Consider the following 17,330-nt stretch of genomic DNA (forward strand, 5'->3'; position numbering starts at 1 on the left):
CTGAATTAAAGTTTGTCTCTGACATTTGCTTTATGTCTGTGTTTTGGTTCAACTGTTTGTTTCCCTCTTGTCTCCACAGACAAACCTGCAGTTCAACAACAACAAATATTACATCATACAGCTACTGGAGGATGACAACAAAAGGAACTTTAGTGTCTGGATGCGGTGGGGACGAGGTAAGCAAGCACAATTATGTTAGTGCAGAGGCTAGAAACCTGTGACTGAGAGAAAGAGAAGTCAGCTGTATTTTTGAGATTACGTTATAGAGGCAGTTTATACACATTAATGATTACTAGTTTAGTGTTTGTTTGTTTGTAACCAAAGTTAGAAGTGACAAAAAAGATTCAGCAAATCCTTGCTGAATCTTTTAGTTGAGGAGAGGGCCCTGGCACAATCATGTGGGAGAAGACTTGTATGTCACCATAGTGCTTACTTAAGCTTTAGCTTGGTTGCTGTAGTTTTTCTTTAGCCGATGTCTGAGAAAGAGTAAATGTAATTGCAGGTGCCAGATTCTGCACAAAGACTCCGACTGCTGTGTTTTTTGCTTAGGTAAAGAGCACGATCACGGGGCCTGCTCTATTTGCCAATCCTTTGTACCCAAGACCGTACGCAGCCATCTGTCCGCGTTAAATTGTTTGTTGTGCATGATTTTACCAGCAATACCAAGCTGACTTCTATGCAGGACTGAGGATTGTTTCTGTTATCTTGCAACAGTAATTACACATGAATATGATTGTTTTATGTAGTTGCCGGTGATTTATATCAATGATAGCCTCTATATATACATATGTTTGCATATTTTTCTATGTGTTTTACCCCTATATGTAATGCTGCTTAGCGTATTGTTTGGATTACCTGATTTTATTTGTTTTTCTCCCACATTTTGTCTTTGTAGTTGCATTAGTGAATGTTAAGTTTGTACTATAACACTATTTCTTTCTTCTCTTTCCCTCCTATACCAGCTTTGACCTCAAATCGACCCTGTGTTTTTGCCTGGGTTGCATTCCCTCTATATTCTCCACTAAGGTGCTCTTTGCACATTAACCTAGGACTCGCTCAGGACACTGGTTCCTCCTATCAACGGCTACCTCAAGACTGAAAGAAAGTATGTCCAGCTAGTCATTTAGCATTATGTTTTAACCTACTGTAACTGTTAAGCCATTAGACTGCCAATACCTAAGCAGCCAGCAGCTACCCTTTCCCCTTATTCCTCCATTACCACCACATATACTCCTTGGATAGCTACCTAGATTATCCTTTCTCCCCTTATCCACAGCTCTCACCTGGAAGCTGCCCTATTTGTTACTTGCACTTCCACAGTTGCCCACTAGATGTCACCCTCCCCTCATCCCTATCTGGGATACTAGTTTTTCTTTTCCCTACTACATTTTCATTCTTACCTTCTTAACCTACTCCCTTTCCTCCTTCCAGTACCCTGTCTTATCCTCGCCTCCTAGGCTACCTTCTCTTGCCTTGACTCCCCTTGCCTTCTCAGATACTTTTTCCCTTCTCCTCTGGTCTACTGTGTGTGCCCGCCTCCCCCACCCTACCCCATATCCCACCCACCCCTAGGGTTCTACCTTTATCTCTCCTCTAGACACACCCCTTCTTTTCCACCCTATCACAACCTCACATATTATACACTAGCCACAACTCACAAACACACTTACATAATTATAACAAACCCCACTTCTCTATCACTTACACACCTAACACATTATAACACCTTCTTTATACCTTTCTTTTCCACAGTACCTCCATCCTAGAATATCACACTGACTCACAACTACCGCTTTAAAACTTCCACTATGCCCCAGTTACAAATGAAACTTCCTGTCTCCTTCTTATTAGTAGTCTTTCTCATAACCACCTACTTCCTAACCTCCTATGAACACTCCCTAACTGCTTCTTTCTCACTTCCCTCTAAACATACCAGTACACCTGTTACATCCCTACCCCCTTCCATCTTACATTCCACTTCTCAATCCACATACCTACTTCCCAAATACCATAGGGTTCTACACTGCAAACTACTACAAACTAAAGGAAAGAAAATATTTGACACAATTATAAAACATACACCTGAAAACTATCTTATAATCCTCCATCTACTACAAGATGGAGACATTCAACCCAACCCAGGCCCTCTGTACTCCAACAAAACATACACAACTCACATCAAACCTCTCTCTCCCTCATCCACTGCATCCTCTGACTTATTATCTTTAGCCCATCTCAACATCGTAGTATCTGCAACAAAATCAGTCAACTGCATGCCCTTCTAGAAGTAAACAACTTTGACATCCTATGCTTATCAGAAACCTGGCTAAAGCCCTCTATTAAAGACATTGAAATTACCCCACCTGGATATAGCATTCTCAGATCTGATCGTACCTCCAAAAAGGAGGTGGAGTAGCTATTCTTTATAAAACACAACTAAAGCTTACTCTTCTGGACCTTACCCTTAACCAAAAAATTAATGCCGAAATAATTGGTTCCAAAATACAAATAAACAACACTAAATCTATAAACATCATCTGTGCATACCTCCCCCCTGGAAATAATATCCCCATCTTAGAACAACGTCTCGAACACCTCTCTATAAACCTCCCTCAAGAAACACTATTTCTTGGGGACTTTAACATCGACTGGAATTCTTGTAGCAATGCTAACCCCACCTCCCACATAAATCTTTTTGGTTTCAAACAACTTATTGACAGTCCAACTAGAATAAATAATAAAAGTAACAAAGAAACCACCTTAGATTGGATTCTTACAAACTCCCCCCTACAAAACTACCAAACTGGTATCCTTCCAGAAGATCTTAGTGATCACTCACTTACTTATGTTATTAGGGCCAAAACTAAGCTAAACCTACCTACCTCACATAAAACAATATATTCAAAAAAAAAACTTTAATTCTGAAGGATTCCTAACAGAGCTGTCACAATACAACTGGACCCCTCTCAAATATCTCTCACTCGACAATGCTGTTGAACACTTCAACTCAGCATTCCTGACCATCCTGAATCAACATGCCCCAAAACGTATCATTAGAACAAAGACCAAAATAGCACCCTGGCTAACTTCTAATACCAAACAAACAATAATACTTAGAAATAAATCATGGAAAAAATGGCGGTCCTCCAGAAACCCAAACGATCACCGTATCTTCAAAGAACTCAGAAATAAAACCAAAAAAGCTATACTTGCAGATAAAAAAATTATTACCTTGAACTACAACAATCAACCAAAAGAACCAAAAAAGTTTTGGTCCACTATCAATAATCTTCTTACCCCAGGCAAAGTAGTTACACCAAACCCACAAAACTTAGATCCTGACAACCCCTCTTTAATAGCCAATAACTTCAACACCTTCTTTACCACTTCCATACAAAATCTAGCTAACCACTTAACCCCTGATTCCTCCCAACTGCTCTTAAATAACAGTGACAACTGCCTTCCACCCCTGCAACTTCAACCCATACCTACCTCCTACATACAATCTCTTTTACAAAAACTTAAATCTACTACACCCTCAGCTGATAACCTTCCAGCTGAATTTCTTCAAATAGCAGCCAAAGCTATCGCCTACCCTGTCTCCATCCTCATAAACAGATCCATAAAAGAAAGTACTTTTCCTCAATCTGGAAAATATCTCATATCATACCCCTACACAAAGGAGGCAAAGCCACAGACCTTTCAAACTTTCGTCCTATAGCACTATTATCTCCTCTAGCTAAAATCATGGAAAATGCATACACAAACAACTACTCACCCATCTCCTTCAAAATAATCTACTTGCAGATACTCAACATGGATTTAGACCTTCACATAGTACTACCACTGCTCTACTTTCCTTTTCCAACACCATCAACTGTAATCGTAACAACAACAAACTAACCTCTTCTCTTTTCCTAGACCTATCAAAAGCCTTCGACATGGTCAACCACTCACTTCTACTACACATATTAAAATCCCTTGCTTTGGATACCTCCTCCTTAACCTGGTTCTCTTCTTATCTCGAAAACAGGCAACAAGCAGTACTCTGGAAAAATTGTCTATCTTCACTACTACCTATCTCTTTAGGAGTCCCACAAGGATCCATACTAGGCCCACTCTTATTCTCTATCTTTATTAATGACCTCCAAGCATCTATCCAAAACACTACATGTATACAATATGCAGATGATTCCACAATTATTTGCACAGCCTCCACTCAATCTGAACTCCACTCACTCACACAAGCTACCTTTTCTATCGTCGAAGACTGGTTCTCAAAAAGATGTCTTCTCCTCAATTCCAAGAAAACAAAACTACTACTTTTCTCACCTACACACAAATCTACACAACTTAACTTCTCTATTACTGCAGGTGATAACTCCCTCATCTCCCCAGACTTATCAACTAAACTACTTGGTGTTACTATTGATAATAATCTAAGCTATGATTACCATATCAACAACACCATAAAAGCACTCAATAAAAAATTGGCACACTATACAGAATCAAACCCTACCTAACACCTGAAGCACGGACCACCTTAGCACAAACACATCTCATCTCGACCCTATTGTATGCCTCCTCTATCTACACTAACCTCTCAAAAAGTAACCTAAAGAAACTTACGACATCCTACCACAATATAGCTCGCTTTGCCACAGCATCCCAGTATAGAACACACCACTGTCTAAACTTAAAACATTTACACTGGTTGGAACTTCCCAACAAGATTATATATCAACAACTCCTGATAACACATAACATATTATATCAACCATCTAAAACACCAGCTCTCACTAATCTTCTGAGCCCTTACAATAACCTGAAACAACTACGTTCTGCAGAAAAGCTTCAAGTCAAAACAACTCGAATCACCAATTCTGCAGGTAACTGCCTTTTTCCCAACGCAGTAGGCAAAATATGGAATAACCTCCTTCCCACATTACCTCAATAGGCTCCTTTGATCTTTTTAAAAACAACTTCTTGCACATCTTACAAACTTCTGGCTCTGCTCTTGTACCAATCCCGACTGAGAAACCTAATACCTTCTACTATCATTCTTCCTCACTTCTCAACTACAATCCTTCTCTGTGTTCTCAAACATCCTAATGACTCTACAGTTTCTACTGTTCTCAAAAAAAAAAAAAAAAAAAAAAATTATACATTGTATATACACTAATATGTATGCAATGATTTGTATGGAGTGTAGTTCTAGATATAATCAATGTCTCTTGTAATACATAAATAGTATTCTATGTGTTTTATTTTTTTCTTGATCCAGACTAATAACTATCCATGGTAACTTAATATCTGTTAAAGGATCTCATAGTTAATCTTCAATTTTGTATAACCTTTGTTTTAATTCTGAGGAGCTTTTCTCCCCGGGCCTCCACTGAAAATGGAAATTATCCAGCTGGACTAGCCCGGTCAACAAATGTAAAATAAATAAATAAATAAATAAATAAAATAAATCTGTTGTTGGAAAACCAAAGGCTTAAACGCCTTGCACTTAGGATGGATCCCGAGTTGGCCACCCATGCCAAACAACCGCCGGAGAAGGCCAAGGTTTGCAGGCCTTCTCCTGATGCCCTGTCGACTGACGGTCTAGAGGCTGAGGGACACCCGATTACTCCATCGGTTCTGACAGCTCCTCCCATGGAAAGCACGTCAGCGGATTTGACTGACGTCGAGGGGGAACCATTGCTTGGCCGGCCAACCGAGACCTCTCCTACTCCAGTGAAGTCCACTGTTTCCTTGCCCACCCGCATGGTCACTCCAGCTAAAAGGAAGCGGAAAACTAAATACTTCAGCTTGACGCTTCTGACAGCCCCAGAATGGGAGTCCTTCACTTCCCCCTTGCTGCAGGCCTTTATGGCACTTAGGCCCACAGGCCCTACTTCCACTAGCATCGTTGTACTGAGTCCTAGGCCTGTGCCTCCTCCCTGCCTTTAGCACCTGCTCAGCAAACAGTTACCCACGAAGACCCAGACCAGTCTTACTACTCCTCTGAGGAATCTATCTCCTTTGTTTCACAGATTGCTTCTCCCATAGACTATTACTCACCTGAAGAGGACGGTATTGAAGGGGACTCGCTACATGAGGACTTGTCATTTGGGGAGACTATCTCAAAAACGAGAGAGTATTTCAAGTGGGCTACTTTTCAGTCTTTGACACCCAGAAGAGATACTTTGAGCTTCTACAGCTTGACTCCCCTTCACCTTCAACCATCCCTCCAGTGCTCCCAGCTTTCTTGGATGCCTTCACTTCTATTTCCAAGAACCCAGACTCTCAACCTCCTGCCCCTAAGAGGCCGAGTAGGTTTTACAGAGTTCCTGATGACTACAACTTCCTAGTAAAACCACCTTTGGCTGACCCAGCTGTTATTGCAGTATCCCCAGACAGTCTAGGCAATTGCCTTCTGCTTCCCTACTGCCACTTGATAAAGACATCAAAACCATGGACAGGATGGGGGAAAAGGTATACACCTCTATCCTGGCTTTCAAGGCTATAAACTACCAAACCCACATGGTGAAGTATGCCCTAGACCTAGTCTCTCAGGCCTCCACCTTGTTGGCTACCACCCCGGACTGTCCAGCCAAATTTGACATTTCCTCCAAATTGTCCCTGGCCACCCAAGTAGCCAGACAGTCTATCTGCTGCAGCTATATTGCTGCAGAAGCAGTTGCCAGATCTGCTGCCACTGCGTCCACCTTGCACATATACTCCTGGCTCAGACTGCAGCTTCTGCCAGATGATTTTAAAGCCAATGTCGTGGATGCTCCTCTGGATAACAACCTTCTATTTGGCAAAAATGCTGTAGAACTTAAGAACTTGCAAGGACCTGCAGGACATTAAACAGTTGCTGGTGTCCTCATTGTCCAGATATTACAGGAACTACCCAGCCAAAACATCCTTTGTTAGAAGGGCCTCTTCCACTTCTCGCCCCTCTTCTGCCAGACCATGTAGGTGATCTCGGAGACAACCTTATCCCAGACCCCCTCAACCACATCCCCCTAACAAGCAGCCTTTTCCAGATAAAGGAGGACCCTCCTCTGCATGACTGCCTTGCCCAAGTGCCCTTGTCCACCCACCTTACCCAATGCCTCCATTTTTGGAAAACCTTCATTACAGATCTGTGGGTTCTTTCCATCATCCAAAAGGGATACTTTCTTTCCTGGAAAGAAAAACCTACATTAATAAAAATTCCTTTCCCTCCCAAAAATCGGCTCCCTCTACTTCCTCCCATCCTGCAGGAAGTAGTCTCCCAAGGAACCATAGAACCATTTCCCTCAGGTCAGGAGGGACGAGGCTTCTACTCCGCCTCTTCTTAATTTCAAAAAAGGATGGCCCCTAGAGACCTGTCTTGGACCTCTCTTACCTAAACCTGTTCTACAGGTTCCCTCCTTCAAGATGCTCTCCCTTCAAACTCTTTTACCCCTTTCCACCTCAAGCTACCATGGTTACCCTAGACCTAAAGGATGCATACTTGCACATCTCAGTCAAACCCTCCCACCGGAGGTTTCTACGCTTCTCTGGGCCCTCTTCTCATTTTCAATTTACTGCATTGCCTTTCGTCTTATGTACAGCACCCAGAGTTTTTACCAAGTGCTGGGCCCCATCGCCCATTGCAGAACCAAGGGAATACAAATCTACCCTTACTTGGATGACATTCTCATTTTGGCAGAATCACAGTCCACCCTTCTAGCAAATCTCCAATTCACCATGTCCCTTCTAAACAACCTGGGTTTCACTCTCAACTTCCAAAAATCCTCTCTTCTCCCACAACAGGACAAGGTTTTCCTAGGGTGGAGAATCAGAACAGATCTAATCAGATCCTTCTTACCACCAGACAAGGTACAATCCCTCTCCTCCCTTTTTCTAAGTCTATTGACAGAATCACATTGAACTGCAAGACAGTTTCTACAAACTATAGATCTCATGGCTGCCACCATTCCCATGTTCCCACTAGCAAGGATGCACCTAAGGTTATTCCAATGGTACTTAGACTGTTTGGTCCCTGAGCCAACAACCTCTAGACAAACTGATTCCCCTTCTGCCCTGTCTAAAGTTAGAGCTGAAGTGGTGGATTCAGCAGGTTTCTAACAATTCCCTGTCTATGCACACAGATCCATCAGACCTAGGATGGGGAGCAACCCTGCAGGGCTACAGAGTACAACAGTGCTGGTCCCCTGCCCTGCAAAAACAGCACATCAATGACAGGGAGATGACTGCTGTCCTCCTAGCTCTAAAACTCTTCCTTCCCATGCTGCAACCAGGAATACGCCATATTGTGACAAACAACACAACTGTCATTTGTTACCTAAACAAACAAGGAGGGACAAAGGCGTACCAGTTATGTCGGATAACCCTGCTAATCTGGGAAATTGCAGCAAACCACAACCTCTTTGTGAAAGCTTCATACATCCCTTCTCAGGGTAACAAGCAAGCGAACTTGCTCAGCAGAACCACATCTCTGCAACTCGAATGGATATTACACAGGGATACCTTCCTTCACATAGTCCACCACTGGGGCTCACCACAACTGGATCTGTTTGCCCCCCCCCCCCCCCCCAGAACAGACAACTAAACAAATTTTGCAGCAGGACTTACTCACCACTAGCTTGGAGAGTGGATGCCTTCGGTTTTTCATGGCAGGGAATATACCTGTACACAGCCTTTCCCTCTAATTCAGAGAGTTCTTCTGAAAATCAAGAAGAAACAACCAAACATCTTGCTGGTGACTCCCTATTGGCCAAAGCAGCACTGGTTCCTCCTTCTGTTTTCACTAGCCAAGGGCAGTCACCACAAGTTATCCCACCAAGTGGACCTACTAACTCAACAACAGGGATCCCTCCTGCACCCACAACTGTCTTTACTACAACTAACTCTGTGGGTGATCAACTTTTGATCCATTTTAGACAACACTACTCAGAAGACATGCTCTCTGTCCTGAGGGAGGCCAGGAAACCAACAACTAGAAAAATCTACTTGTCTAAATGGCAGAGATTCTCGAAATGGTGTTCTCTGAGAAACAAGGATCCATTTCTAGCAGATCCTCCCCTGGTCCTGAACTATACCTGCAGACTCATTAAGGATGAACTAGCTTACTCTTCTGTCAGAGCCCATCTCTCAGCCATTTCTGCATGCTTGCCTTTACAGCCGCCTCTTCTTTCTAGACTGGATGTAAAACTTTTCCTGAGAGGGGTCTTACACATCAGACCACCAAGAAAGCCCATTCCTCCTACCTGGGATCTCAACTTCGTGCTAGAAAAGCTTACCCTCCCCCCCTTTGAGCCAGCCAGCACAGCATCTCTTCAAATGTGCACATGGAAAAACATCCTTTTAGTGGCCATTGCTTCAGCTAGAAGAGTGTCTGAATTACAGGCGTTGATGGGCTTGCCCTCCTTACACCACCTTCCACAATGACAGGGTTTCCCTGAGCACTAGCCCCTCCTTTATGCCCAAAGTAGTTAATGAGCTTTCCTTAAACCAGTCTATTCATCTACCCACCTTCTTCCCCTCTCCTACTAACTCCTACTAACTCCGCGGAGAGGATCCTCCATTCCCTAGATGTACATAAGCAACTGAGATTCTACTTGGACAAGTCTTTCAGAAAATCTGACCAACTGTTCAATGTGAAGTTGTTCAATCTCGCCATTCATTCTTACAAATGGGTTCAGAGCCGATCCCTCGGCTCAGAGTCGGCCGGTTTCACAAGCTCGAGGTTTTCGAGTAGCTTGAGGCCAAGTCCCTATCCCATGATGCTGTCTGCCTCACCTCAGATCTAGTTTTCCACTGCAACAGATAGGAGGTCGAGAGTGGAGCTCGGGCCAGTATTTCAAATTTATTATATATATATCTATAGGATTTTTTTCCGAAGTGTGTTTTTGTCTTAGTTTATCATAGACTAGTATTTAGTCACTTTCTTTAGTTATTTCTGACGAAATATCTTCGATGAAAGAGTGGCTGCTCTTAGGCCTTTCATTGGCCATTTTTTTGTTAGTCCCTAACCCGTTGGTGTGCTTAACTCTTATAACTGTAATCCTTTAAGTGTGAGAATTTTGTTCTTTGTAGCTGAATCTTTACTGTTTATCCTAGCTAGTGTGCGTTTGTCTAGACAGTTATAGTTGTTTAAGTATTTTACTATCTTAGAGTGTGGTGTTAGCCTAGTCAGTGTGTTAGTTTGTCTAGGCAGTTATGTAGTTATTTTCCTTACACTATGGCTGATCAAAGGGAAAAGGAGAGACAAAAGTCAGAGTTCAAGAAATGCCCTAAGTGCGGACAAAAAATGTCCAGTACTGATTTACATGCAAGTTGTGTATACTGTTTGGGGGGCAGTCCATCTACAGGAGGACTGTTCTATTTGCCATTCATTCAGCAGCAGGGTCTTGTTAAAACGTAGGAGAAAGCTAGTGGATAGAGGTTTGTTGAAACCTGAATTTCAGGAATCTCTTGATAAGGTTGACCAGACTTCCAAATCTTCCAAGGGATCCAAGTCTTCGAAAACTTCTTCGGAGCCGAAGTCTTCTGCTCCAAAATTGGCTGAGAAGGTGCAGTCGCCGGTTCCACAGTCTTCGGAACAGAGCATCGAGCAAGTTTTTTGGAGCTGGTCCCTGGAATTGGAGCCAGTCTCCAAAGTTTTGAAGTAACCCGTTTTACAGTTGGTGGCTTCATCGATCCCTTCGACTTATTCTTCGAGGAGCCGCTCCAATGTGGATGTGGACCGAGTGGTGCAGAGGCTCCTCCAGAACCTGGCATTAGCCAAATTGCTGTCGGCTCCGACCCAACCAGTCTCAGAGCTGAAGACGTCCTTGCCTGTCTGCTCCTCCTCCGAGCCGAGCAGGGCCTTCGGAGCCGGATGGGGTAGAACTGATGATCGTGGAACCTTCGGAGCAGAGGCCTGTTCCAGTGCCATCGGTTCCATCGACTCAGACAACTTCAATGCCTTTCGAGGAGTCTGGGAGCCAACACTCTCCGGTCGGCTCCGGGGGGGGAGAGTCGAACCGATGTGTCGGTTCCGACCCTTCCTCTCGGAGCTTCGGCACGCATGGGCTCGGCTCCTTCCTTTAGTAAAGAGCCCACTGTCTCAGTGCCAGGGAGGTTGCCATCTTCTGAACCGGCTACCTCTTCGCATCAGAACATTGGGGCCTTCGATGCCATGAGGAGAGTTATGTCTTCTAAGACACCCACTTCATCAAGGCGTACTTCCTCATCCCCAAAAGTGCCACGTTCTACCTCTGCATCACAGGTCCCCTTAAAGAGTCGAGACACAGAGCCTCAGGTAGCCCCATTGGGTGACCCATGTTCTACTGAGACCTCACCAGAATTTCCCGCTGATGAGGTTCCCAGGAAGAAGCTTTGCAAGAGGAGGCATTTAGACTCCCCGAAGGAGTCTTGTCACATCAGACACGGACTTGGAGGAGTCAGAAGGGTCCCCACGGTCCCCCTTGGAGGATATCTCTTTTGCCGATATCCTAGAGATCCTAAGACAGAGGGGTGGCTGGCAGTCCGTTAACCCTACTTATGATGAAGGGCAGAGGAGGAGACAATAATGGAAGACGCTGCCCAGGTGGCAGAGGGGGTCCGCAAAGCCAGGGAAAAAGAGAACAGTTCTTTGGCAAGCCCTATCAATGCTCCAGAAAGGAGGCCCGACTGTCCTACTCTGGAGGCAGTCGGGGGTCACTTGTCTTTGTATCCAGACGCCTGGCTAAAAATTACAAGAGACTCTTCGGTACAAAGCATTATCTCCAGAGGATATGTCATTCCTTTCACAGAACCACCATCCGTGCAAAAGAAAATCCCAGACATTCCACCCAGTCTCCGGGATCAAGCAACCATAGTGATTCAAAGGTTGCTAGAAAAAAGTCATCCACCCAGTCCCCGCAGACCAGACAGGATCTGGAACCTGCTCAAGATTCTTTTTAGTTCCAGAGAAAATAGGGGACTGGAGGCCCATCTTGGGCCTCAGCAAACTCAACACTTTTGTAAAGAAAGAGAAGTTCCAGATGGTCATGCTTCTATCGATTCTTCCGTTTCTAGGAATGGGCCATTGGATGTGCTCTATAGATCTCAAGGATGCACACTATCATATCAAAATGGCCAGACCATCCAGAGATCACCTGCGTTTCCATCTGGGAGCCCGTCATTATCAATTCCGAGCACTGCCCTTTGGTCTCACAATAGCCCCCAGAGTGTTCGCCAAATGCATGGCAGTGGTTACGGCTCACCTGAGGCGTCTAGCATTCCGAGTGTTTCCATACCTGGACGACTGGCTTCTCACCGCCACCACCAGGCATCAACTAGTTCAATCCAGGGACCTCACTCTAAATCTGTGTTCCCAATTAGGGGTTACTATAAATTTCGACAAGTCTGTGTTGTCACCATCGTAGTATATTTCCTTTATTGGAGTAGATTTAGACACCACAACCGCCATGGTAAAACTGCCACTGGAAAGAATAGTCACACTTCGGCGACAGACATCGGACATTCTGACACAGAAAAAAGTACCAGCCTCTCAAGTTTTAAAACTACTAGGTACTATGGCAGCAACTCTTATAGCAGTTCCTCTAGGTTGCATGCACATGAGAATACTTAAGTGGTTACTCTTCACCCAGTGGTTTTACCAACAACTTCCGATGTCATTCTTGATAATCATTACAGATTAATGCAAAAAGGATCTTCAATGGTGGTTGACCAGCCACCATTTAAAATTAGGTCGTCCATTTGTTCTTCCCCCGTCATCAGCCACGGTGACCACAGACACTTCTCTGATAGGGTTGGGGGGGCTTTTTCAGGGAAGAAAAGCCCAAGGCACGTGGTCAGAGGCAGTCACAATTGCACATTAGTGTTCTGGAGATGAGAGCAGTACTTTTGGCGTTGCAGTACTTCCAAGAGACTCTTCCTCTGGGAATGATTGTGATTCAGACCGACAACATGTCAGTAGTCTTGTATATCAGCAAGCAAGGGGGAACCAAGTCTCATCTCCTGTGTCGAGAGGCCTTAAGAGTCTGGCAGTGGGCTGTATCCACCGGGCGCTTTCTGATAGCGATGCACATCCCGGGGAAATCCAACGTGATCGCGGACAAACTAAGCAGAGCCATTCTGATGCCGCACGAGTGGTCCCTCAAAGACGACGTAGCGGAGATTTTTTGCAGATGGCGCCAGCCTTGCTGCAACCTGTTTGCATCCCCCATGAATGCCAAATGCAGAAGTTACTTTGCCCTGAATCCCCCACCAGGGGAAAACCCAAGGGATTCTCTCATACATGTTCGGCCCCTGGGACTCCTGTATGCATTTCCACCCATTCCCCTGATTCCAAAATTTCTGCAGAAAGCCAAAGCCTTGGGGAGGACTGTAATTCTGATAGCCCCTTATTGGCCTCGACAGATTTGATTGCCCTTCCTTCGACTCTACCAACTAGAGGAGCCTTGGATTGTGGCCCCAGTTCCAGATCTGCTGACACATTTGTCAGGGGCTCTTCATCCTTCACTTCACTCCCTCAAATTGACAGCTTGGCTGCTCCAGTTTCCAACATAGCCAGGTCCCACAGTCGTTACTCGGAGGTGCAGCATATCCTTGTATCCTCACATAAAGCTTCAACCAGAATGTTATATTCCAGCAAGTGGAAGCATTTTGCTTTCTGAGTTTCTCAAAATGATATTGACCCATATGTCACCCCAGTTGCTAGCATATTAGAGTTCTTGACTAAGCTTTTTAATGAAGGTGCTGCGGCAGCTACCATACGTGTTCACTTGGCTGCAATTTCAAATTTTCACCTCCGATCGGAAGGTTCTGATCTTATGTCTCACAGGTTATGTAGAGCCTTGTTAAAAGGAACCATACATCTGACTGCCAGTTAGACAACCTTTTACTCCCTGGAACTTAAATTTTGTTCTCTCTAGGATTATTCTTCCTCCGTTGGAGCCTGCATCTTCCTGCCACCTAAAATTCCTGTCTTGGAAAACCATTTTCTTGGTGGCCATTACATCAGCACGTAGGGTGTCCGAACTTCAGGCCTTAACTTGTAAACCCCCATATTTGATTTTTCACCCTGACAAAGTGTCGCTCCAGACTAACCCTTCCTTTCTTCCTTCCAAAGGTATGTTCAGAGGCTTATCTAAATCAAGCTATTGAACTCCCAACTTTCTTCATTAACCATTCCAACAAGTTGGAGTATGTGTTGCATAAACTTGATGTTAACAGACAACTCAGATTTTATTTGGATAAAACCAAAGACTTTAGAAAATCAGAACAACTTTTTAAGTCTCATTCTGATACCAAGAAAGGGCTACCAGTGTCAAAAGTCACTCTTTCCAAATGGTTGACGGACTGTATAAAATTCACATATTTTTCCGTGAATGAACCATTGGAACATAACGTGAAGGTGCATTCCACAAGGGCTGTTTCTACTTCTTCAGCTTATATGGCTAGACTGCCATTAGACACGATATGTGCAGCTGCCACTTGGTCAAAGCCACATACCTTCATTACGCATTACAAAGTAGAAAAGGCCTCCAGGGCAGGGCTTCCTTTGGTTCCACTGTCCTTGGGAATGTACTCCCGTGAGCCACCCAGGATGAATGGTGCTTGGGACGCTACCCATTTGTACGAATAAATGGCAAGCTTGAACAACTTCACATAAAGAAGTTATGTACTTACCATAACGTTCCATATGAGTTGTTCATCTCGCCTTCATTCTTGCATTCCCTCCCGCCTACCCCCTCCAGGCTTCTCAAAGAATGAGTAAGAGATTTGGGGTCTGGTGGGTCTTTTATAGGATTTCTTACTCCGGCTGGAGTAATGTTCATGTTTTTCTTATATTGTATATGTCGGGATCAGCAAACTAGATCTGAGGTGAGGCAGAGAACATCATGGGATAGGGACTTTGCCTCGAGCTACTCGAAAACCTCAAGCTTGTGAAAGTGGCTGACTCGGAGCCGAGGAATCTGCTCCGAACCCATTTGTAAGAATGAAGGCGAGATGAGCAACTCACATGGAATGTTATGGTAAGTACATAACTTCTTTTTTCCTTCAATCCCATGGTCCAGGGTAAGGCAGTTTCCAAACAAACTATCTCCTCCTGGATCAGAAAATCCATCCTTTTTTGCTACTCTCATCACAAGCCATTGCCTCAAGGAGTGCGAGTGCATTCTAACAGAGGTATGGCTACCTCTTAGCCCTTCATGAAAGGACTAGACACAGCTTCCATCATGGAGGCAGCCACCTGATCCACAGCCCATACTTTCATCAAGCACTACAACCTGGACCAGGTCTCTAGAGCCAGGGCAGGATTTGCCAGGGCAGTCCTGCAAGGATTCCTAGAATCCTCCACCTCTGCCACCTCCCAATATTACTTCTAGATGTGGTACTTTCCCACTGTATGAATACTGCAACATGGGAATAGGACGACATAGAATAGTTGTGTAAAATCTTACCATAACCATAGATCTTCTCTTCCATGTTGCAGTATTCCTTCCCACCCTCCATCCCCCTGATATCCTCTGTCTTTTCTAGGGTATACCCTCACTGCAGGCCGCTCTTTGCAGCCCTGCAGGGACGTTTGCTTTTGCTTCTCCTTGGTCTTATAGTCTCTTCTGTGGGCTTCAAGTTCTGAGGTCTGTTCATGCTGATGTCACATTTATACTCCATGGTTTATGGCCCTACGTGTGATGTCCCATGCACCTACGGCAGCTAGGCTAAAGCTTTTGTATAGGAGCCGATGTTGGGTCGCCTGAGGGCTGGAAATCCCACAGTATGAATACTGCAACATGGAAGAGAAGGACATCTGTGGTTATGGTAAGATTTTACACAACTATTCTATATCTATGTATAGATATATAGTTATTTAATCGTGCGTACATATATATATATATATATATATATATATATATATATATATTCACTTCATAACACTGAAAATGAGAAAACGTCATAATATAGAAGACCAAGTGTAAGCAGGGGGGCAACCCTCCTGCGCCCCCCCCCACAACCCCCCCCCCCCCCCCTGCTACTGCTTACACTTGGTGGAAAGTGCTATGACTGATGATGTTTAAACTCAGTATATGTATATGTGTTTTCAGTGTTTTGAGTTTGTGTTTTGAGTTTTCAAGATTTTGAAGTTTCAGTGTTTTGGTTTCAGTGTTTTGGTTTCAGTGTTTTGGTTTCAGTGTTTTGGTTTCAGTGTTTTGAGCTTTCAGTGTTTTGAGCTTTCAGTGTTTTGAGCTTTCAGTGTTTTGAGCTTTCAGTGTTTTGAGCTTTCAGTGTTTTGAGCTTTCAGTGTTATGAAGTGAATCCATATATATATATATATATATATATATATATATATATATATATAGTGTGGATGTGTGTGTGTGCGCACGGGCTCGCATGGGTCATCAAAACCATATGTTCAACTTTCCAAAAAAGTTGGAAAAAACAAAAATCTACAGTTTTGAAGGGAGGCAATCCCCCCCCCCCCCCCGCACTTCCTGCATATTATATGTACCAACTCTGAGATCACACTACAGTGAGGAAAAGGTAAATTCCCCAGTCTCCACTGTACCACAATCTCCATGCAAAGTTTTATACTTTTTGGAAAGTCGATCATATGGTCTTGACCATATGAAGTTCGACTTTCAGAAGAATCGATCTTCTGAAGGAGACACACACACACACACACACACACACACACACACACACACAAACAATAAATATATATCTGATATTGTTAATCCTCGTTCATTCCTTACGCCTGGGTTACCGGTTCCGACCTCGGAACTGAGCCAGCCATCTTCCAAGCTCGCGACAGCCACAAACTCTTGAGCTAAACTCTTACCCACAATCCCCCTCTCCCTGTTACTTCAGATTTCGTTTGCAGCGTCACCTTTCAGTCGTGTCAAGCCACTTCTCTTGAGCTAAGTAAAACTTTTTTTGATAATACCTAATCGTATTGCAGCTTTTCTCACCAAGTATTGTGTCCTACACCTCATCGTAACCGAGGGGCCCCTCGGTTCAGATTTCCTTACTGGCATCGACTTTTTCATCGATGCCTTTACGGCCTCGATGACTGTTCCGATGCCTTCTCTTGCTTCGGCTCCGACAATTTACACGGCACCGACTATCCTCTCTGTACCGACCACCTCGTTTTCTGCACAGACTCTTTCAGCACCTACCATAGTGCCAAATACCACGTCGGCACCAACCTCATCAGTGCAGACCTTACCTTTGTCACTGGTGATCTCCTCGGTGCAGACACCAGTAGTACAGGCCTTAACAGCTCCGTTGTTCTCGGTGCAGACACCTATTTTAGCACCATCCAAAGTTTCCTTCATCCTTTGAGAGACCTG

At 44.2% G+C, this 17,330-nt stretch overlaps 1 protein-coding gene across 3 annotated transcripts in view; it reads left to right on the top strand.

The window, feature by feature from the left end:
- PARP2 (poly(ADP-ribose) polymerase 2) overlaps positions 1-17,330 on the top strand; it is a 1,124,938-nt gene that overhangs the window by 678,594 nt on the left and 429,014 nt on the right. For all 3 annotated transcript variants that reach the window (XM_044058251.1, XM_044058252.1, XM_044058253.1), the window contains one exon: positions 80-176. In XM_044058251.1, the coding sequence (XP_043914186.1) occupies positions 80-176 (97 nt within the window). The remainder of the gene's footprint in view (positions 1-79; positions 177-17,330) is intronic.

Source organism: Protopterus annectens, chromosome 16.part0 (assembly GCF_019279795.1).
Source record: "Protopterus annectens isolate FY-2018-M chromosome 16.part0, PAN1.0, whole genome shotgun sequence".
NCBI classification, from domain to species: domain Eukaryota; kingdom Metazoa; phylum Chordata; order Ceratodontiformes; family Protopteridae; genus Protopterus; species Protopterus annectens.